This window comes from Bubalus kerabau, chromosome 3 (genome assembly GCF_029407905.1).
Source record: "Bubalus kerabau isolate K-KA32 ecotype Philippines breed swamp buffalo chromosome 3, PCC_UOA_SB_1v2, whole genome shotgun sequence".
Classification (NCBI taxonomy): Eukaryota; Metazoa; Chordata; class Mammalia; order Artiodactyla; family Bovidae; genus Bubalus; species Bubalus kerabau.
In genome coordinates, this window is record NC_073626.1 from 92,414,901 (window position 1) to 92,438,381 (window position 23,481).

At 36.8% G+C, this 23,481-nt stretch overlaps 1 protein-coding gene across 1 annotated transcript in view; it reads left to right on the top strand.

Annotated features, from left to right (window-relative positions):
• The window catches only part of ACVR1C (activin A receptor type 1C), an 82,928-nt gene that overhangs the window by 17,931 nt on the left and 41,516 nt on the right, over positions 1-23,481 (top strand). The window contains exon 2 of the mRNA XM_055572517.1: positions 13,454-13,684. Coding sequence (XP_055428492.1) covers positions 13,454-13,684 — 231 coding nt within the window. The remainder of the gene's footprint in view (positions 1-13,453; positions 13,685-23,481) is intronic.

Sequence of the window (23,481 nt, forward strand, 5' to 3'; positions counted from 1 at the left end):
GAGCTCTGAACAGCTAATAGTCAATAACTTATAATAGCAGGAACTTAATTTGTAGGTTTTCAACATCTGTGTGTCACATGTCTTATATAAAATAGCTCTCTTTATCACCAAACCTTGTGAGATTAGAATTATTGTCCCTGCTTCCCCAGGGCATGGTCATGTTTAGAGAGGTGTAGAGACTTCCTAGGCTATGCAGCTGGTCAGGCGAGTGACTCAGGATTTCAAATACAGATGTGGAGTCTTCTGAGGCAGAGAATCCTCTCCTACACCTTGCTGAATTCCCACAATGTTAAATTCAAATGAAGAGAGCTACAAAGATAAGGGTTGTTTTTATTATTTTGCTATAGTTTTTTTTGTTTTATACTGGCTTATCATGACAATAGCAGCAAAACTCTGGACAACCTGCCTTAGACTTTCTCTGTTTTTTGGCTTAATATGAGTTGAGCCTTCCAAGGTCCTCTCATTTCTTGTATTTCTTCATTTTTATGTCTTGAAATATATTTGCATAGCTGGAAAAAAGCAAGGAGTTATTTTGTTTAATAATATTTTGATAAACAAAAATGTTAGTTGCTCAGTCATGTCTGACTCTTTGTGACCCCATGAACTGTAGCCTGCCAGGCTCCTCTGTCCATGGAATTCTCCAGGCAAGAATACTGGAGTGTGTTGCCATTCCCTTCTCCAGGGAATCTTCCTGACCTAGGGATTGGCCCCAGGTCTTCTATATTGCAGGCAGATTCTTTACTCTCTGAGCCACTAGGAAAGCCCAGAAAGAAAACATAATTCCAGAGAAAGCCATGTAACCCACCTTTCATAGAAGCTATGATAACCCCTCAAAGTCTGAGAATTACATATATTTTTAAAATTATGAATTTAAAAATTCCATCTCCCATTCATCAGCTTCCACTCCTACTCAACTTTTTTGAATAGAGGAGCAGATAATGCTGCCCCTTTTATGCTTGTACAGTATAAGTTTTATTCATAGTATCCAAGCTAAATAAACTTTTCAGTTTTGGGGTCAGTGTGGGAAAGTTGGGATCAGCCCTAAAGAAAACTTCCTTTTAAATCACTTGCCCTCCTCTTCCCCTTTCAACTCTTCACTTCTCACTCTATTTTTAGTTAGAGCAGCTTCTTACTTTGTATAGTTTCCTTTTATTTCTAGACTGAGAATTACCTATTCTTTACCATATCTGATCATAGAAATGAAGAAATGTGGATTGTGATAAAAATTTCTGACAAGTGAGCCCTTGAGAACTCTGAAGACTAACTTTCCAATTTTATTTGCTACTTTCATTCCAAATGTGAGGCTGTTTTTTCTCTTTTTCTATCTGCCTATTCTTTTAGTCCTGTAGTTTGGTAATTATTAGTTACTCTTTTCTTGATTGATTATTTTTAATTGCCTCCTTTAAATAAACCAGAGCTTCTTTAGCTTTTAAAACTTTACATTTGTGTCAACTTTCTGTGTTTTATTCCATTTTTCACAAATAGATGAAATATGTCTTCTGTTTTCCTTTCATCACCAAATTCTCTGTGATCTTCTCCTACATGATTTCTATCTTTTCAACTTCAGTGAGCTTGAAAACACAAAACTAGGCTTCTATGACTCAGTGGAATTCCAAAGTATAAACTCTGATTATACAATTCAGTCTTTATCAGAATAATGTAATATTCTTCTGAACAGATTTCTTTGAGAACTAAGATTCTAATATAACTTTTTAGGTCTTTGAATATGCATTCATTCACATTACTCTGTCTCATACTGCCTGGTGGCCATCAATGCATTCACCATAAAGTCATGGAACTTTAGAACTGGGAAGGACAGTGTGTGTGTGTGTGTGTGTGTGTGTGTATTAGTTGCTTAGTCTTGTCTCACTCTTTGTGACTCTCATGAACTGGAGCCCACCAGGCTCCTCTGGCGATGAAATTATCTAGGCAAGAGTACTGGAGTGGGTAGCCATTCTGTTCTCTAAGGGATCTTTCTGACCTAGGGATCGAACCTGATTCTCCTGCATTGCAGGCAGATTCTTTACCGTCTGGGCCACCATTCTTTCTTGGGTGGATCAGTTGAGGTCACTGAAGCCTCAAAGTTCATCTTACTAGAGCTAGGATTAACACCCCCATCTCCTAAATACACTAGGCTGAATCAGGACTCCTGGGCTATTCTTTTCTTTACATAGGTTTATTTCTCCATGTAACAGAATAGCAATCTGTGCTTATCACTATAAGATGTTGCTGGAAATCATATCCTTCAGGAGTTGGTTATAATTGGTAATAATCTCATGGAAACAATATTAAAATTATGTGATGTGTTCTGATCAAGACTTCATAGATTTGAGAAGCAGTATATTGAACACAGGTCTATTATAATTAAAAAAAACACCATTGTCCAATAAAATAGACTTAAAAGTGCAGACTGATCAAATACAGTATTAATATCTGTGTCCCTATAATGGTGGAAGCCTTTACACAATGGCAGGTGAGCATTTGCCTAGGGTGAGCTCATCGAGTTGAGCCCAGAAGGCCCAGCAATCTGTTTTCTGAGCAAAGAAAACAATCAAACACTGGTCTCCTACTATTAGCTTTCTTTGTAGCTTGGGATGCATGGCATTTATTATTCAGCTTTATTCAGGGTTTTTTTTTTTTTTTTGAACATTTCATATTGAATAGAAACAGCACTATAGATGGTTGCCTCTTCCATTTAAGAGAAAATTCCTGTGTGGATTGTGGCCATTAATCATCAACAAAACAGTTTAGGAACAGGTTGAACACTCTGAGTTCCACTTTTTGATGCACAGTCCACCCCCAGATTGACAGTTTGTATCAGAAAAAGACAAAGAAATGTAACATAATAGCAATTATTTTTCAACATTTGAAAAATTTTAAAGATATCCTTGATCTTTTAAGTCCTGTCTTAGATCTATATCCTTACTTACTTGGTTTGGTTTTATAATTCCCTTTCTTTTTGAAAATGATGGTAGTAGAAATTGCTTTTTTTTCAATGTTCTTCCTTGGGAAAGCAAAACTTATTTCAATCTTTGATTAAGTCCTAGAATTATTTTTGAGATTTTTACAGGTGGGTGATATCCCCAAATCTAGTAATCAGTATTGTCAAGTATGATTTTATATGAACATCAACATAACTGCTCAATGGGCAATGGGATCTTACTGAATATGCCAATAAGACTTAAAGGCTTAATTATCAATTTTTCTTTTCTTACAATTTGGAAAAACTTTGCTAGCAGTATTTGGATAGTTGGGATCTTGTGGGGCAAGCAAGAGATTTCTTTTAATAAATTCTGATCTAGCAAGCAGCAGCTTTCAAAGCCCTTCCCCTGGGCTAGGGGTGTGACAGTCAAGGGAATTGGAGAGCAGAAGCCCACTTTTCCAATGGAGAAGCGCATTCAAGTCACCACTGCGTTGATTTGTTTCTAGATAAGTCGTACTCCCTATGTGTATGTGTGTTCAGTCCCTCAGTCGTGCTCCACTCTGCGACCCCTTGGACTGTAGCCCGCTGGGCTCCTCTGTCCATGGTCTTCTCCAGGCAAGAAGACTGGAATGGGTTGCCACTTCCTCCTCAGATCCCGCATCTCCTGCATTGCCGGAGTGTTCCTTACGGCTGGTGGCTCAGCTGATGAAGAAACCGCCTGCAATGCGGGAGACCTGGTTTCGATCCCTGGATTGGGAAGATCCCATGGAGACGGGAAAGGCTATCCACTCCAGTATTCTGGCCTAGAGAATTCCATGGACTAGTCCATGGGGTTGCAAAGAGTCGGACACGACTGAGCGACGTTCACTTTCCTTACCACGAGTGTCACCTGAGAAGCCCGTACTTTTTATTTTAAATGTCAAATAACAGAAAACCAAGGGTGGCAGATTAACGAGGCTTGAGAAACGCTCTTCAGGAACGGTTCCTGTAAAGAGTAGCCGGCGTCTTCTCTCTGCTGCCGCTAGGTGGCACCCGGGATCCCCGGGAAGGCATCTCTGGACTGAGACTCTTTGGGCAGGCAGGGGGAGAAGCCAGGCTGAGCTGACACAGTCCGGAATTCACTCACGCCAAGGCCCGGCTGACCATCCTTCGTGTCCCGGCGACCCCGGGGAGTACCTGAAAACCCAGCAGGCAAACAGGAGGTGGAAGTTACAGGGCCCTGCGCTGGAGGAGGGCCCAACCCCCAAACTGCAATTCTGGGGAAGGTGACCAAACCTTCCCAGATAGTAGCAGAGTCCAGAGGAGCCTTGGGAGGGTGGTGCTCCGGACGCCAAGATGCTTGGACTGAGAATGGAGTTCCATCTGCGGAGTGGGTGTTACAGGAACATGTTGGTAAAGTGGAGACAAGTTAGTTCTCATGTATTTCACCCCATAAGAGGAGCTATTTCCCCACTGTCCAGTGGGTGAGGACTGCCCATGGTTACCCCAGGCTGATGGGACTGACTGGGAGCTAATTTGAGGACTGCGAAGAGGGTGGGGTGGGACAGGTATCCTGAATGGCAGGGGTGGGTGTCTGTGTGGGGGAATGGGGGTGGGTGATGGCGGTGGGGGTCGTGGGGAGACTGGGGTTGGTGAAGAATAATTGTGTTCCTCAAGACTCACCTCAAAGAAGCCTCCCCTATCTATCCTGCCCCCTCCCGTGCTGAATTAAGAAACATTCAGCCGCTGTGTCCTAATACACTGTATACCACCTCTAGCTCCATTTAGCACACTGTAGTGATGTTCTTTTGGAGAAGGCAATGGCACCCCACTCCAGTACTCTTGCCTGGAAAATCCCATGGGCGGAGGAGCCTGGTAGGCTGCAGTCCATGGGGTCGCTAAGAGTCAGACACTACTGAGCGACTTCACTTTCACTTTTCACTTTCATGCATTGGAGAAGGAAATGGCAACCCACTCCAGTGTTCTTGCCTGGAGAATCCCAGGGACGGGGGAGCCTGGTGGGCTGCCATCTCTGGGTTGCACCGTCGGACATGACTGAAGCAATTTAGCAGTAGCAGCAGTAATGTCCTTTAACACTGCTATTCATTTAGAGAATGGCCTTTTTGCTCTTCTCCCTACCTCTTTCTTACCATGGTGTTTGATACATAGTAAATATTTGTGATGGTTAATTTTACAAGTCAACTAGACTAAACCATGGTACCCAGATTTTTGGTCAACCTCCAGTGTGGATATTGCTGTGAAGTTATTTTTAAGATGAGATTAACATCTGGCTTAAAGCTCAACATTCAGAAAACGAAGATCATGGCATCTGGTCCCATCACTTCATGGGAAATAGATGGGGAAACAGTGGAAACAGTGTCAGACTTTATTTTGGGGGGGCTTCAAAATCACTGCAGATGGTGATTGCAGCCATGAAATTAAAAGACGCTTACCCCTTGGAAGGAAAGTTATGACCAACCTGGATAGCATATTGAAAAGCAGAGACATTACTTTGCCAACAAAGGTCCGTCTAGCCAAGGCTATGGTTTTTCCAGTGGTTATGTATGGATGTGAGAGTTGGACTGTGAAGAAAGCTGAGTGCTGAAGAATTGATTCTTTTGAACTGTGGTGTTGGAGAAGACTCTTGAGAGTCCCTTGGACTGCAAGGAGATCCAACCAGTCCATTCTGAAGATCAGCCCTGGGATTTCTTTGGAAGGAATGATGCTGAAGCTGAAACTCCAGTACTTTGGCCACTTCATGCGAAGAGTTGAGTCACTGGAAAACACTCTGATGCTGGGAGGGATTGGGGGCAGGAGGAGAAGGGGACGACAGAGGATGAGATGGCTGGATGGCATCACTGACTTGATGGATGTGAGTCTGAGTGAACTCCGGGGGTTGGTGATGGACAGGGAGGCCTGGCGTGCTGTGATTCATGGGGTCGCAAAGAGTCGGACGTGACTGAGTGACTGGACTGAACAGAACTGAACATTTAAATCAATAGTCTCTGAGTAAAGCAGATTACTCTCCTTTACTGGGTGAAGTGAAGTGAAGTCGCTCAGTCGTGTCCGACTCTGCGAGCCTACTACGCTCCTCAGTCCATGGGATTTTCCAGGCAAGAGTACTGGAGTGGGTTGCCATTTCCTTCTCCAGAGGATCTTCCTGACCCAGGGATCGAACCCAGGTCTCCTGCACTGTAGGCAGACGCTTAATACTGTCTGAGCCACTAGGGAAGTCCTTTACTGGGTGGGCCTCATCAAATCAGTTAAAGGCCTTATGAGGAAAACAAACTAAGGTCTTCAGAAGAAAGAATTATGCCTTCAAACCATCTTCAGACTTGAGGTGCAACATCCACTGTTCCCTAGGTCTCCTTCCTGCTGGCCTAACCTGCAGATTTGGAATTGTCAGCCTCCACAATCTAGTGAGCCAGCTTCTTAAACTGAATCTCTCTGTTTGTAGATATAGATGTTTATATCTATAGATATATGTATACATGTGTGTGTATATATGTTCTACTGGTTCTGTATCTCTGGAAAACCTTAACTAATACAATATCCTTTTTAAAAAATCTAGTTTACATTTATCACCATATATTATAATAAGACTTTATTTTCAGGTTCCACATATAGATGAAATCACATATTTGTCTTCGTCTGCCTTTTTTCACTTAGCACAATGTTCAAGGTCCATCCTTGTCACAAATGGCGAGACTTCATTTCTTATTATGGCTGAATAATATTCCAGTGTGTATGAGAATGTGTGTTTGTGTGTGTATACCAAATTCTCTTTATCCATTCATCTGTTGATGGACACCTAGGTTCTTTCCCTATCTTGGCAATTGTAAATAAGATTGCAGTGAACATGGGGTACACATATCTTTTCATGTTTGTATTTTTGTTTTCTTTGGATAAAAATGCAGAAGTGGAATTGCTTAATCATATGATAATTCTGGGCTTCCCAGTTGACTCTAGGGGTAAAGAACCTGCCTGCCAATACAGGAGACATAATGAGCCACAGGTTTCATCCCTAGATCAGGAAGACACCCTGGAGGAGGGCATGGCAATCCACTCCAGTATTCTTCCCTGGAGAATCCCATGGACAGAGGAGCCTGGTGGGCTACAGTCCATAGGGTTGCAAAGAGTCAGACATGACTAAAGTGACTTAGCACAGAGCACGCACTCATGATAGTTCTATTTTAAATGTTTTGGAGGAACTTTGACTCCATAATGGCAAGGTCATGATGTGGGAAAGAAACTTGTTATTTAGAGCTATAAAATGGAGACAAGTGGGTCTAGGAGGCTTAGTTATAAGAAATGACGTTCAAGGATTTGGAAGAATCCAGACTTTGTAGCCTATTAGGTTATAATATGAAGAAGGCAATGGCACCCCACTCCAGTACTCTTGCCTGGAAAATCCCATGGACAGAGGAGCCTGGTGGGCTATAGTCCATGGGGTCTCTAAGAGTCGGACACGACTGAACGACTTCACTTTCACTTTTCACTTTGATGCGTTGGAAAAGGAAACGGCTACCCACTCCAGTGTTCTTGCCTGGAGAATCCCAGGGATGGGGGAGCCTGGTGGGCTGCCATCTGTGGGGTTGCTAAGAGTCCGACATGACTGAAGCGACTTAGCAGCAGTAGCAGGTTATAATAACAATTGTAGATTTTGTTTTATTCAATGCAATTGGATTGTAATTAGAATCCATTGAGAATTAGTCTTCTCCTAAGGGGACAGTACAGATCTCAGGACTTGAAATAAAAGTTTGATAAAGAGCCACTTAGGCTGCCGAAGTAAAAAAATAACTTCTCAACTTAAGTCAGAATTATATGGGACGTTAGCAGAAGAAACATGTCTTGTGATTAGGAACAACTTTTTCTTTGACATACTTTGCTACAGGAGACTCCAAATAGAGTCAGTCCTTTTCTTCACTACATGATTATAGTCAAAGTCTAAAGTTGTAATTGTGTATATATTGTGATTTTAGGGATTAATCGAGTCTTGATGTCTACACCAATTCAGAGAGGCTTTGAACTTTTCTCTACTTCTCCCAAATATCATGTTGACATTGGAAAGAACAATGGATTCTCATATGATAAATATAGGGCAAGATAACCTTTAATATTGACTGGAGAAGTTTTGTTGGATTATAAATTGGTAGGATCAGCTCACCCACTGAAATATCAGTGTATGAATATGGGAATGCAAACCTGTCCTTCACTGGGTGCTCATGTTTCTAACCCCAGCTTTCTGTCTGTCATAGATATGGTAACACTAAAGTTACTTAAGTTGAGAATGAGCTCAGACTAACAGAGGGCTGTAAAACTGGAGGGGTCTTTGTGTGTGTTAGTCACTCAGTGGTGTCTGACTTTGCTACCCCATGGACTGTAGCCATCCAGACTCCTCTGTCTATGGAATGCTCCAGGCAAGAATACTGGAGTGGGTTGCCATGCCCTCCTCCATGGGATCTTTCTGATCCAGGCATTGAACCCAGGATTTGGGTTGAGGATATTCTGAGTGGCAAGTACTAGAATTCAAGATGTGCTGGACTCTTCCTAAATTGAACCCTGCAACTGGAGGTGAAAGCAGTTGTCCTGGGTAGAATCTCTCCTGTTAGGGTAGTTCCATTCCTTCTCAGTTAGGAGAGTGAGACCTTCTTAAACAGGGAACATAATAGCCACTTGCACAAAGGAATAATTTTCCTTTGTGTTTGGTATACAATATTTTAGGAGTTCTGAATTTCTTTGGATATATCTGGGCAAATAGAATTCTAGAAGTTGAATTTCAGCTGAAGGGTCATTTGGCCAAAAAGTTTGCATTTGGGACTTCTCATGTGGCACTAGTAGTAAAGAACCTGCCTGCCAAAACAGTAGATGTAAGAGACATGGGTTCGATCCCTGGGTTGGGAAGATCCCCTGGAGAAGGACATGGCAACCCACTCCAATATTCTTGCCTGGAGAATTTCATGGACAGAGGAGCCTGGCGGGCTATAGTCCATGGGGTTGCACATAATTGGACATGACTGAAATGACTTAGCACTAAACTAAACTAATATTTTATTAAAGCTACTTTCTTTCTCTATTCCTTCTTGCCATTAAGAAAGGCAAATACTTTGAAATGACTACATGACAAGAAAATAAAAATTTGAAAAGAAATAAAAAGGGAAGACAGATCCCTGCCTGGTTTCCTTTGACCCTGTCTAGCTTTATTTTGCAGACAGTAGTTCTGGTTGTCCTGGCTCCTTTCTTGTTGCTATACTTTTCATATTCAGCACACTGATGAGCTTGAATTATTCTTTTGTTAACTCAGAAGACTGCAAATGATGAAAGGCAGCAGGTCAAGCTTGAGACAGTTTTCTAAATTAAAAAAATATTTTGTTTAATATCCAACTCCCAAATTAGGGACATTGAATCAACTAATTTCTGGAAAAGAAGAAAGGGCATGTATCAGAAATTTGGGTAAGGCACTGGCCAATAGACGTGTTAGCATATAGCCCCCAAATGTAGGAAATCAGTTTATTGAAAATAGTATCTAATTCAAAACAGCTAATATTTCCCCACCGAATATTATGAGTAAGAATAGCACACAAACACAAGTGATACATTTGGTTCTTTTATGTAATCTGATGGTTTTTGCATTTCCAGACGCCAGGGTATGCTTGCCCTCACGTGTAAATATGGATGAACATTTATTTTCTGGTTGATTAAGAATGTTCACATCCTTTGGTTTCATGTGGGTAACAGATGTCTTGTGGGTAACAGATGTCTTGGCTTTTATAGACTAATTGGCAAAAAGGGGGAAGAAGAGGATAATTAAAAGGGTGGGAGGAGACACAAGAAAAGTGCAATCTTCCTTGTGGGGAAAAGTCTAATAGGCCTCCTTATTACGGGTAATTACCTTCTTCAACTTCATTTGCTATCCCTTTCTGTATGACTCAAGGACAGTATAATGAGAAAGTATAAAATAAATAAATGTTAAGTCTGACCTGTTGTCTGCTAACAGATTATCCTATCGTAGGATATTCTAGTGCAATTGACTCAATTAACATCAATTTTTAAAAAAACAAAATATGAACGTGTCTTGTCTCTAATGGCAACCTATGTTTTAACTGGTAACACTAGAATTCTATGTTGAGTCTTGCATTTTTTATTTCCCACCAATTCACTATGTGCAAGATTAACTATGTTGTCGATTGTGTATTAGATACACATCTTAGGTTCTTTTTAGTTTGCTGTTTGTTCTCTGTCAGTGATATACAGTCAAGCTAATTGACTTGGAGTAAATGAGGACATGTAGCAATTGTTTGACGCCATTATTATCAATAAATTCTCAATTTTGTCAGTGTTTCCATTGTGCAGGATTTAAAGTCAACATGTCATTTACTATGACTTAACTGTATCACTTTGGTCTGTATTATTCTTCTGATTGGTACCTTTTACTTTAAACTGAGGGATATTTTTATAGCCTGTTAAACATTCAGTGAGTATCTACATTATTCCTTGATAAGAACTATTATGTAATCATTTCTATAAGGAGCTAATAATGCTTCCAAGAGAAAGTATTGATTAGATATACTTTAGAAACTTACACTTAAAAAACACTTAAACCAACTGAGAGGTAAGATTATTTGTACTAGATGTGAGGCACAGGATATTTGACTACCTGTCTCTCAAAAAATAGGTAGAATTTGTTTAAAAAGATTATTTGAACAATAAAGATAAAAATCTCAATTGTCCATTGTTAAGTAATTTTAATTTGTTTTTGCTGTATTAGAATTATATTTTATTCTAAAAGTAAAATATTATTTTCTTATATATAAAATATAAATGTTATAATAAGTTATATTTTATTTACCATCACTAGAAACTGGTGAGGTGGGAAGATGGTTTTTGTACTCATCTTGTTTTTAAAATAATATCAGTTTTGGTAGGATAGAAACAACATTGTTTAAGTAGTCTAATGACTGATGCATAAATTCAGTCAGTTGATCTTTTTGAGCCTCATTTCATTATCTGTAAAATGGAGAGAGTGACAACCAACTCCTCTGGTTGCACTGGGAATTACACACAATGATAAGCACACATGAGACCAGCATATGTTTAGCTGCTGGGTACCTTATGGTTGTCTTTACTTGGTGGACCCATAGCCCTAAGTTATGTGCCTTGATTTCCAGGTTATGCTTCTCTTGGAAATAAAAATTCAAGGAGATGCTGATGAGGAGTGTAATAACAAATGGTTTGAGACTATGTGTTGGGAAATTTATTCTTCCCAACTACAAAGGCTTTAAGTATGAGACTGAAGAATAACCACAGTAGGGTAGGTTTTTTAACTTTAAAAGAGCTTTCCATACTTTGTGATTGTAAATTTCCATAAGTTGTAATTTAATAGAATCATAAAATAAATAATACTCTGTGAAACTTCAGGATTTCTGGACCTACTGCCCCTCCCCTGGTTCATTTCCCATTTTCAGAGGAAGGCATTGAAACCCTGCAAGGTTAAAGACCTTCAAAGTCAATCAGCAAGGGAGTGATGGAGCTAGGACTGGAACCTTCCTCTTTTCCTGAATTCTTTATCTATACTATCACCAGATCGTCCTGCTGTGTCATCATCTGGGATCTAGCCTGGGCCATTAAAAGAATGAGAACATGCAACTCACTCGGCAGTATGAAAGGAGATGCATTTCTTTGTAATGTTTTTCCAATGGTCTGTGTACCTAGTTCATTCAGTCATTCCTATATGAATTACAAATGTATTTTGATCGTTTCATAGAACAACTAGCTCTAACTTCTCCAGTAAAATGAGACAGTGCTTTCTAGGTATCAGGCATTATTCTAAGGGCTTCACATAGATTAATTATTTTATTTTCCATAACAGCCCTATGAGGAGGAATCCCTTATCTTTCATATTAGGAAATGGAGGCACAGAGGAGGCAAGCAATAGCCAAATATGAAGGCCTCTGTCAAATTTGAATCAGAAGATGCTAGAGAGAGAGATTCTACAGTCAGAAGATACCTAGGTGGATGGATCTTAATTATATGAGCTCTGTTTTATGCAGAAAGAGTGACTTAAAACATTTTTAAATCATCTACATTTTATATATCTAGTTCTGTTAAATCCCAGTCAGTCTACATTATAAGGTTCTACCACAGCACATAAACATCAACAAAAGATTATATTTATTTATATTGATAACCAGTGGTATAAATAGAAGAGTAACCTGTTATGCTTGGTCCAGTGTTGATAACAAAATGGTATTTTATTTCATGATTGTAAGTCCCTTAGTATGTAATAATAAAAATGGTTATAGAGACAGTATTTTACTGGTCAAGAAAAATTATCAAAAGAAGAGAGAATTTCTATTAATCAATATGTGGTTTTTCTTTCTTACACATGCAATTATATAGAAATATTATCTGTATTGCTTACATTGATATTTGAAGTTGAGTATAAAAATAGCCATTAATGTATCAAATATTTTACAGGTATAAAATCAGCTCCAATTTGAGTAATTAGCAATTTCAAGACTAATTTGAGTAAAAACAGTTGGATGGAAAAACTTTGGACATTCAGATATTGCAGGGGGGTGTTGTGATTTAACAAAACCTTCATTAAGTAATGATACAAAAGGGTTATTCAGTACTGTTCTATTTAAAAGTAATTAAATGAAATTTGAATAAGTTACTCACAACCACGGGGTTGTTCATGATAGATATTTTACATCAGAGCAGAAGTACTCTACTACTTTGATCATGTGAGTTAATGTGGGGTGTGTGTGTGTGTGTGTTTATTAAGTGGGGAATGTTGTGGAAACTTGTAAAGGGAACAGATTAACAAAGTCTAATTTTTATTGATGTAGATTTATTGCATTCTACAATTGATGTGTTTTGCTCTATTGAATAGATGTATTCATTCAAAGAAACTTGCCTGAAGGTCATGGTCTATATTCAAATGACTCATTCTAAGATGTATTCTTTAGTGAAAAGGGGGATATATAATGGCTCATCAATGACAATACAATACTCTTAAAATATCATAGAATATAAATGTAAAGAGTCACACAGGTTTTTAAAGCTGTGACTATCTGCGGTTAGCTTTGTGTTTTTAGCACATTGACCTTAAAGTTTAAAGGAGAAATCGTAAATGAACAGAATACACTGGATTGTTTGGGTAGTGAGCGCCTTAAACAATGCTTGAATGCTCTACCAATGATGCTGGACTGCACTTCTGGGTTGCTGTGTTACTGTATCCTGGCGTTTCATAGGGACTACTGATTTAGGAATGAGCTGGTTGAGTTTAAAAAGGAGGGATTTACACCAAGGGTGAGAAACTTGTTTAAAAATACAGTATCAACTGAAGAGATTGCTTATAAAAATATAAGCAATAGTAAGTGATGGTTGGGCAACACTTTTGATAAAGCACAGGACTGAGAAAGAGTAACAGCTTTAGCATGTATGTTTTACCCAGTGCTATTAAACTGTCTCTCAGTTTTCATTAAGATTGACTTTCTTTGCATGATAACTTTCGCATCTTAAAGCGTTTTGCCTTATCTTTTCCAGGTTTGAAGTGTGTTTGTCTTTTGTGTGACTCTTCAAACTTTACCTGCCAAACAGAAGGAGCATGTTGGGCTTCTGTTATGTTAACCAATGGAAAGGAGCAGGTGATCAAGTCCTGTGTCTCTCTCCCAGAATTAAATGCACAAGTCTTCTGTCATAGTTCCAACAATGTTACCAAAACGGAATGCTGCTTCACAGATTTTTGCAACAACATAACACTGCACCTTCCAACAGGTAAAAGGTTTATCTTTGTTCATTCCAAATTTCATTTTACTCTTGGGAAATTATAAGCATGATAGAAACCAAACTGTCTTATGTTTCTTTAAATAAGAAAATCTGTTTTACAGTTCTTTCTGTTTTTTTGCTAAAATTCTCTAGAGCCTAGCTGAGGTTGATTTTTTAAAAAATTGTACAAGACTGTCGAAACACTGACAACAGCATAACAATTTTGAAGAAATCTGTCCACATGAATTGTATTTTTTGAAGTGATTAATGAACCTAGAATAAAATATAAACTTTTATGTATCCTTTTAAAGGAGAGAAATTAAAATGTATACCAAGAAAAAAGAAGAGAAAAAAGAGCAAAACTAAAAATAGTAGACTGCCAACTTTTATGGAAACAGAATCTTTTTTTCATGGGTGCCTTCTGCGTATCTTCTTTGTCTGCCCGCACTCAAGTGAGAGCACTTGTTAGTAGAAAGACAGAGTAGAATTTAACCATCTATTATTGGGTGAATATATTGCTGCCTTTCCCACAATTTCATGGAGTTTCATCCTAATTTATAAGATACAAAAATCTTAATTTGGCCTTTTATCTGGAATCTGAAATTTGAGGGACTATTAAAGAGGTAAGCAATTCAAATTAAAAACTAATTTATAACATGAAAATGTCCTGATAGTAAATTTTCTTTAATATGTTAGTATCTACATAGAGATAGATATTCTTCTTCACAAATGAACATTTGAAAGTACTGTTATCCAGTCTCAGATACTCATATATCACCATATTCTACTATAGTATTTTTAACCTATTATTATTAATAATAAATTAATGGCTCCTTTTTTTTTTTTTTTACTGGAGAACATTTACTTTATGCAAAAAACAGGTTTACTTGGTATAAATAGAAGATAACTAAGTAAATAAACAAACAAATGTACTGACTGTATTTCTGGTAACTATTTTACATTTTCTTTTTAAGAGAAGATAGTCATGTTAAAAACATACTGACATGAAATGAGACATTTTGATACATAATCAGAAAAACTAAGAGAACCAGAGAAGAAAATCTTGTGTGATTTAATGTTATTTAGTATCATATTGGTTTACCACTTCAGTAAAATCATTTCATATACCACCTTTGATACTTGTCTCATTCTTTGGGAAACATTGTTCTAAAGCATTGTCCTATGTGTTATAACCTCAGAAGTCACACTTGGAATGTTTCATCCCTGAAAGCTACTAGGAGTCTTAGATTTTACACCACAATTATTCTGTCTCAGATTCCATAGACTTCCTTGGTTTGGTAGTCATTTGATACCTATTGTGATACAAGAATTTATTTTCCATATACTTTCTTCCCTGATTTTGGTAGACTAGAGACATGAAGATCCCCTATATTTGATGCTGTTCTTCCCATGACCAAGATCAAAAAAACTGAGGGGAAGGAAAGTCTCCATATTAGTCCGTGGCAATGACATCTTTAATGTGTCTTCTCGATAAAGAATTATCCATAAGAACATGTTCTGCCAGTCAGTAGGGGTAGAAGATAATACTGTGCAACAAAATGTCTAGGAGGACAAAATGTTTCACATACAGCTCGGCGAATTAAAGGTACTGAGTGCAGTCAGGATGTGAATCCTTCCCAGTTCAGCTCTAAATTCTGCCTAACTACTGAGATGCCTGTATTCTACCTTCAAGTCCAGTTGGGAACCAGCCTTTCTTATAAAAACAAACAATTTTATGAGGTATAATTTAGATATAATGAAATGCACACATCTTAAGTGTATGGTTCGATGTGTTTTGACACATACATTTATGTAACTGCCACATTTCTATTACCTCAAAATGTTCTCAGTCTCCACTTTCACCAAAACCAGGAAACTGATTTTCTAATCACTGTAGATTATTTATTTTTCCTGGAGTTTCACATCAGAGGAGTCCTATGGAGGAGATTATTTTGCACTCGGCTTTTTTCATTCATCCTGTTTTTGAGATTTATTCATGCACCTTGTTCCCTTTTAACTGCTGGGTAATATCCCTTTGTATGTTTTGCTTTGTTCTTTTTACACACCCATCCACAATGGGGATTCAGGTTGTTTCCATTTGGAGGCTGTTGTTAACAAAGCTGCTGTGAACAACGGAGTACAAGTCTTTGGATATATGTCATCTTCTCTTGAGAAAATATCTAAGTAGAATTGAAGGGTCGTATGATAACTATATGTTTAATTTTTACATTTAATCTCCCAAATAGTTTTCAAATTGCTTGTACCATTTTGTATCCCCAATAGAAATGTCTGATAGTTCTAGTTGGTCCATATTTTCCCAGCACTTAGTATAATCAGTCTTTTTAATTGTGGACATTCCAGTGATTATGTAGTGGTATTTCATTGTAGTTTTCATTTGCATTGCCTTAATGGTTAATCATGTTAAATTATTTTTTTTTCTTGTGCATATTAGACATTTATGTTTATTTCTTTATTGTCAAATCTTTTGCATATTAAATTCATTTATCTTCTTATGGATGACTTTAAGATTCTTTATATATTCTGAATACAAGTCCTTTATCTGATAGGTGTATTATGAGGATTTTCTCACATTCTGTGGATTTTGACATTTTGTTTCCTTGAAGGTGTCTTTTGGAGAGTAGAAGATCAAAATTTGATGAAGTGCATTTTATTTTTTTAAAAAATATTAATGGTTCATTTATTTCATGTCCTAAGAAATCTTTATCTATCCAGAGGTCATAAATATTTTCTTTTATGGCTTCTTCTAGGAATTTTAACATTTCAGCTTTTACATTTAAGCCCATGTTTAGTTTAAATTTAATTTTTGTTATTTTGTGAGGTTAGGTGGAATATTTATTTTTTCCATGTGTGTTTGAAGTTTTTCCCAGTATCATTTATTGCAAAATCCATCCTTTCAATTTCTTTGACCTTTTGATTGAAAATAAAGTGACCATATGTATATGGTATAGTTCTGGCCTCCAAATGTCTATACTTATGCTGCTATGAAACACTCTTGATTATTATAGCTTTATAGTAAGTATTAAAGTCAGATAATATGACCCTTCCAACTTTGTTCCTGTTCAAGTTGATTCGCTATCCTAAGTTATTTGCGTTTCCATTTTAGAATTGGTACTTCCCTGGAAATCCAGTGGTCAAGACTACAGTCCCACTGCAGAGTGCACAGGTTTGATCCCTGGTCAGGGAACTCCAGCATACCGCTGCATGTCCAAAAAAAGAAAAAGTGGAAAAAATAAATTTTAGAATCATTTTGAGAACTTTCATAAAAATACAATGCTGAAATTTTTATTAGATTGAGTTGAGTATGGATTAGTTGGAGAAAATTGTCATGTAACAATGTTAACTTTTTTGATCCATGAACATAGTATGTTTTTCCATTTATTTAGTTTTACTTCAGTTACTCTTAGTGTCTTTAGTTATCATAAAACACATCTTATACATATTTTGCTTGGATTTTACTCTAAGTATTGCATGTTTTTAGATGCTATCATAAATGGTATTTTTGACATCTCAATTTCTAAATGTTAACTGCCAGTATATGAAAATAAAATTAATTTTATATATTGACCTTATATCCTATAAGCTTATGAGAATAACATATTCTAGTAGCTTTTAAAAAAATTCTTTGACATTTTCTACATACAGAATAATTTTGTCTGTGAGTACAGCTAATTTTACATCTTCCTTTCTGGTCTCTATGCATTATTTTATTTATTTCTTTCTTTTTTTGCACTGGCTAGGATCACCAATATGAGGATGAGTAGGAGTGGTTAAAGTAAATATCCTTGTCTTTTTCCTGGTTCTAGGAGGAATGCCCTCACTCTTTTACCATCAAGTATGAAGGTTTTTTTTTGTTGTTTGTTTGTTTTTTGGTAGACCATTGTTATCAACTGAGGAAATTTGCTTTTATTTTTAGCTTGGGGAAAGTCTTTTTAAAAATCATGAATGAATATTAATATTTTCAAGTATTTTCATGGATTTATTGAGATTATAACTGATATGATGGGTTACCTTGATTAATTTTCAAAGGTTACTTATAACTGGGAAGGTATGGACACTAGTAATTAATTTGTCTACAAAGAAATGCTTTGTGACATTTAATGATATCAAATTTCTTTTACTAAACTAAGAATTTGTTTCTTTTAGTGACATGGTATGGTAAATTGACATTCAGTTGAGCAGGCTTGCATGTGCAGTCATCTTGTATTGGATTGTTCTCTCGGTGAGGTAGCGCTGAGTGGTTATTAGCTGTTTTTGGAACAGCAGCTGTTGGAGAGGAGTTGGGAACCCTCAGACTGAGCAGTGACACAGCCAGTGCCAGTAACTCTGCTGTTTTTGTGTCATCAGTAAGTGTGGCTGATATCCCCTGCTTTGCCTAAAGAGAATTTATCAATTTCAAATGTGATCACATATATATGAAATATATAAACGTGCTCTGAAAAGCAGACAGTGTGACATGTCTACAGTACTTATTACGCTGCATCACACTCATGAGTAAAATGGTAGAAGAAAAAGGCGAGAGGTGACCAGAACAGGTTGAAGAAAACCTGGGACTTCTCTTTTCAGTTGCAGCTGGAAACCCAGTGGGTCCTTGCCTCTTGGCTCTTTCAGCCATCACCCCGGACTATGGGGTCATTTCTGGATGGCTGACTTGGTGTAGATAGAGTGCCTACTCTTGTCATGTTTCAGCTGTCTCTTTTCTGTCCTTGAGTCCTGCTTATGATGATTGAGCTCTTGCTGTATTTCTTTGTGACAAAATCCCTACCCTGAATATATCTTGTGACTGTTTTCTCCCCAGTTCCTCTTCCTGATGGTGTCCTTATAACTCAGCACCTGGAAATCCGTAGCCACAAACTCTTGCCCTCCTAAAATCCTTTTAAGTGTTTGATTCTAATTCTTCTTAGACTAGTTGCTTTCGTACAGGTTTCCATTGTGACACACAGAAACACATTTTGTATAATTTCCCCCATATGCACACATATCTGAAATAAGAATTTTATAAAATATTCATACTTGTAAAATGTGCAAGGTACTCCATGTGCCTTCATTAAGTAAAAATTCTAATCATATCCCACAAGTTGCTTACATGTTTACAGTTTAAGAAATACTGCTTAGTTGACATTTAAAATGTGGTAATTTTAAATGCAGCAGGGACATTTATTATTTTAATTTACTAGTTCAACAATCTGTTGATATTAAGAATCTCGTTACTATTTTAATTTACAATGTTTTTTTTTTAATGGCCTTTTAAAACTTTACCCATTCATTTTTAATACTAAATTGGATTAGAGTCAAATTAATTTGGATCATTGTAACCAAGACTTGATTTAGATCACATAAAATTCAATCACTTGCCCTTAAAAAAGTACTTCTTTGTTTGACATTGCATGCAGGTTTAATCCTTAGGAGTTAATTCTTTTGATAGAAGTAATTTTATAGTTTGGTAGACATATAACATTAGAAAAAATTGCTTGTTTCCCTGGAGCTTATTCTGTTAGATATATTTGATGTCACTGGAATGACCTTCAAGTTCAACTATTATCACAAATATTTAGAGGGTTTTTTCTTATATAAACTTGAAAGCCAACAACCATTTCCAAAAACAGTTGTGTTTTGACTAGTGCTTCGAGTTCATGTCTCTACTAATAGCAAATATGTTATTATTTTCATTAGACAGCATACCAAATATATTTTAAAATTACAATTAAATACAGGCAATGCAAATCAATTAAGCAAGAGAAACATATTTTATGTAGTGTAACCTAATTTCTTATTACTGTTTATTTTTAGACCAGATAAAAACAACTCTTTTAAACTCCAAAAATATCTACCCTCCTTTCCAGATGCTGCTTGTCTTGCCCTGACTCCAGTGACTTTAGATTTAGTACTTCTCAGGCTTTATTGGGAGAAGGCAATGGCACCCCACTCCAGTACTCTTGCCTGGAAAATCCCATGGATGGAGGAGCCTGGTAAGGCTGCAGTCCATGGGGTCGCTGAGGGTCGTACACGACTGAGCGACTTCACTTTCACTTTCCACTTTCATGCATTGGAGAAGGCAATGGCAACCCACTCCAGGTTCTTGCCTGGAGAATCCCATGGACAGAGAAGCCTGGTAGGCTGCAGTTCATGGGGTTGCACAGAGTCGGACACGACTGAAGCGACTTAGCAGCAGCAGCAGCAGGCTTTATTAAATTTCTTTCACAGTAACTCATGCAGATTGTCCATTCACAACTTCCTCTGAAATTAAGAGAGAATCCACTTTGGTAGGAAAAATTTAGCTTCAAAAGTAAATGATGTATTCTTTTTTTTTTTTCCTTTCTTAATTTTATTTTATTTAACTTTACAATATTGTATTGGTTTTGCCATATATCAAAATGAATCTGCCAAAGGTATACATGTGTTCCCCATCCTGAACCCTTCTCCCTCCTCCCTCCCCATACCATCCCTCTGGGTCGTCCCAGTGCACTAGCCCCAAGCATCCAGTATTGTGCATCGAACCTGGACTGGTGACTCGTTTCATATATGATATTATACATATTTCAATGCCATTCTCCCAAATCATCCCACCCTCTCCCTCTCCCACAGAGTCCAAAAGACTGTTCTATACATCAGTGTCTCTTTTGCTGTCTTGTATACAGGGTGATTGTTACCATCTTTCTAAATTCCATATATATGCGGTAGTATACTGTATTGGTGTTTTTCTTTCTGGCTTACTTCACTCTGTATAATGATGTATTCTTAACTCTTAAAGAATATTGCCATTTCAATAAAAAAAAAAAAAAAGGACTTATTTACCCAAATGTGTACTTTTTGGGTGGAGGATGGGGGAGGGAGGTTGTTTGTAGGGTGAAAAAACAAATAATAAATGAAAGAGTTCCATTTTTTTGAAAAAGTTCAAAGAGATATTTTGGGTGTGTGTCCCTGTAATGGGTTCTGTCTGTGAGCCCTCTAATAAATTTCACAGCTTCTTCACTGATTTAGTTTAAGTTGGGCCTTTTGTATCTATTCTTCAAACTTCTTAAACTCTTTTCCCTATATTTTCTAATGTTTGAGTCTCTGATCATTTTAATATCTACAGCTTCTATGAATTTGAATCTGCTGATTTCTGTTCTTGGTTGGCCACTTTCCTTGTGTGTTTTGTAATTTTTTGATTGTGAGCTCATGTTTTGAGAATCATATCTGGAGGAAACTTTTGAGGCCTATTTTAAAATATATTCCTCCAGAGGATATTTATATTAGCTTCTGTCAGGTATCTGGAGGTGCTACCAACTGAAATCTATTCAGTGTTTTGATTAGTTTCTTTTTTTTTTGCCAACATATAGCATGAATTCTGGCTCCAAGTATGCTTATACAGATGCACACTTATGGTGAGAATCTCTTGAAGAGATTTTTTTTTTCTGCTCTACTGAAAGTGAAGATTGAGACAAATAGATGAATATAGACCCAGTGTCTCTCTGCAGAACATTTTCTACTTAGTTTTATTTTCAATGTAATACCACTCATATTTAACTGATTTATACTAGGATCTCTGACCTGACCTTTTGTAATTTCAGGAACCATGTTTTATCTCCTGATCTTGTGATATAGTCTGATAAACTAAGCACTTAACTACCAAGGACTGGCAGATGCCTCCAGGGTAAATGGCCATCCTAGTGCTCAGATATCTCTTTGGATCTGAATTTTATTTTTGGTTGCTGAGTAATTCATTTATTTCCCCACCAGGTTAATCATATAATAGAAAAACATTTTTCATTTGTGTTTTATTCAGCATTTTTGTGTATGCTGTACTAAGAAGGGCTTCTGTGGACATCTAAAGTGTAACTTGGCAGAAGTGGAAATTCCATGATGGTTTATTTTTGAAATGATGCTGGCGTAATTATCTATCCATCTGGAAGACGACAGGGCTGTACCACAGTGTCATACCATATACAAAAATAAATTACAGCTTGATTAAATATCTAATTGTGAAACATAAAACAATTTAAATGTCAGAGGAAAATTTAGGGAAAAAAGATTTTTATGACTTTACAGTATGGAAGCTGTTTTAAATAAGACAGGAAATCCAACTGTTATAAAAGGAAAAGACATAATTGACTACATGGAAACTAAAATAAAAATGAATAATAAAAGATAACATAAGTGAAACCAAAGATAAATGAAATATGGGATAGAAATATTTGTATTATATATGACTAGAGAAAAAGGTAACTATTTAAAAAATAATGAGCTTCTGTGTGTATGTGTATCCATGTACATGGCAAGAAAAAGAGTGAAAAGAGGGAGGAAAGAGAGTGTTAAATGAAAAAAAAGGGGCAAAAAACACATTTTACAGAAATTTTATAGAAGAAAATATTCAAAGTGGTCAAGTATTGAAAAGATGATCAATTACTGAAAAAATAAATGCTGGGGAGATGCAAACTGAAGTTACATACCATTTTTTTCCACCCATTGGATTGGTAAAAGTTAAAGGAGGATGTTTTCAACTAAAAGTGTCAGATACTTAGATAATATCTTAACCAATGAGGGAGTTCACAGCCTTAACATGATAAGAAATCTGAAAATAGGTTCTTTCTTTGATTTGTTAACATACAGACTCAACAGTGTCAACAGCTTACTTTCAGTTTTCTTTTCCTGAGAGTCAGTGAACATCACCGTTGTTTACAGTATTATTATCTAACTTTCTGATACTCTTATTTGGGACGTTTTTTCCTCCTGCATATCTGCTTTTTCTAGCAAGGGAAATGTTGGGTTTTGCTACTAGCAATCTCATGATTCAGAGAAAAGTGAAAAAACATGGGTGGCTCAATTTGAGTCGTCTAATAGAAACTGCCATGTTTAGCAGAAATATCAAAGGTCTTTTTCCTTACTACCAGTTTAAAATGGATGTAAATTCATCTCCTTCTAACCCCAGGGAGGAGGCTTGGATTTATTACTAAGCAGAACAGGGGAAAAAAAAAAAAAAAACAAAGATAAATAACTTTAAGACAAACCCCAAACCTTATTTTTGGAAAGGTGTGGACATAGCCTCGCCATCACAGAGATTTTACACCTGAGTTTCCATTGCCCAAGTGAAACTCTCCAGAAGAAAAACTTAAAAAAAATTGACCCAGATTAATAGTGTCCCCAGTAGCCTGCCAGAAGAAAGTTCAGACTCTCTGGAGAAAAGTAATTTAATATTAGGTCTCAGAGAGAAACACACAAACACTTTTGCAAGGACATGAGAAGTACATAATGAAGAACAAGCACTCCAAGTTCACAGGGGTTCAAAATGACATGAGCATGAGCCAGCGGAGGAGAGCACAAGGTTTCATATGCTGGAGTTATCAGACAATAATTATAGAGCACCCATTCTTCTAAGTTTAAAGAAGCAAAAGGAAAATTTAAAACATTTCTTAGAGAATAGAAAATTATAAAAAAAAAATGGACTAGTAGATTTGAACAATAAAAGAAGAAAACTTTTTAAAATTAAAAATACAGTAACAAAAATTAGAAACTTAATGTATAGGTTTAACAATTGGTACAACAGCAACTGAAGAGAGAATTAGGGATCTGAAATACAGGTCAGAAGAAACTATTTTGTATGCAGTAATATTGAGAATACATAATAGAAAATATGGAAGAGAGGATGATAATTAGAGGAAAGTATAAGAAGGTTTGATATACATATATGTGATATATGTGCATTAATATACAGAGCATATATTAAATAAAAATGTTGACATTTCTATTAGGTAAAATTAACTTCAATGCAAAAAATATTACTAGAGTTAAAAAAGATCACTTTTTAA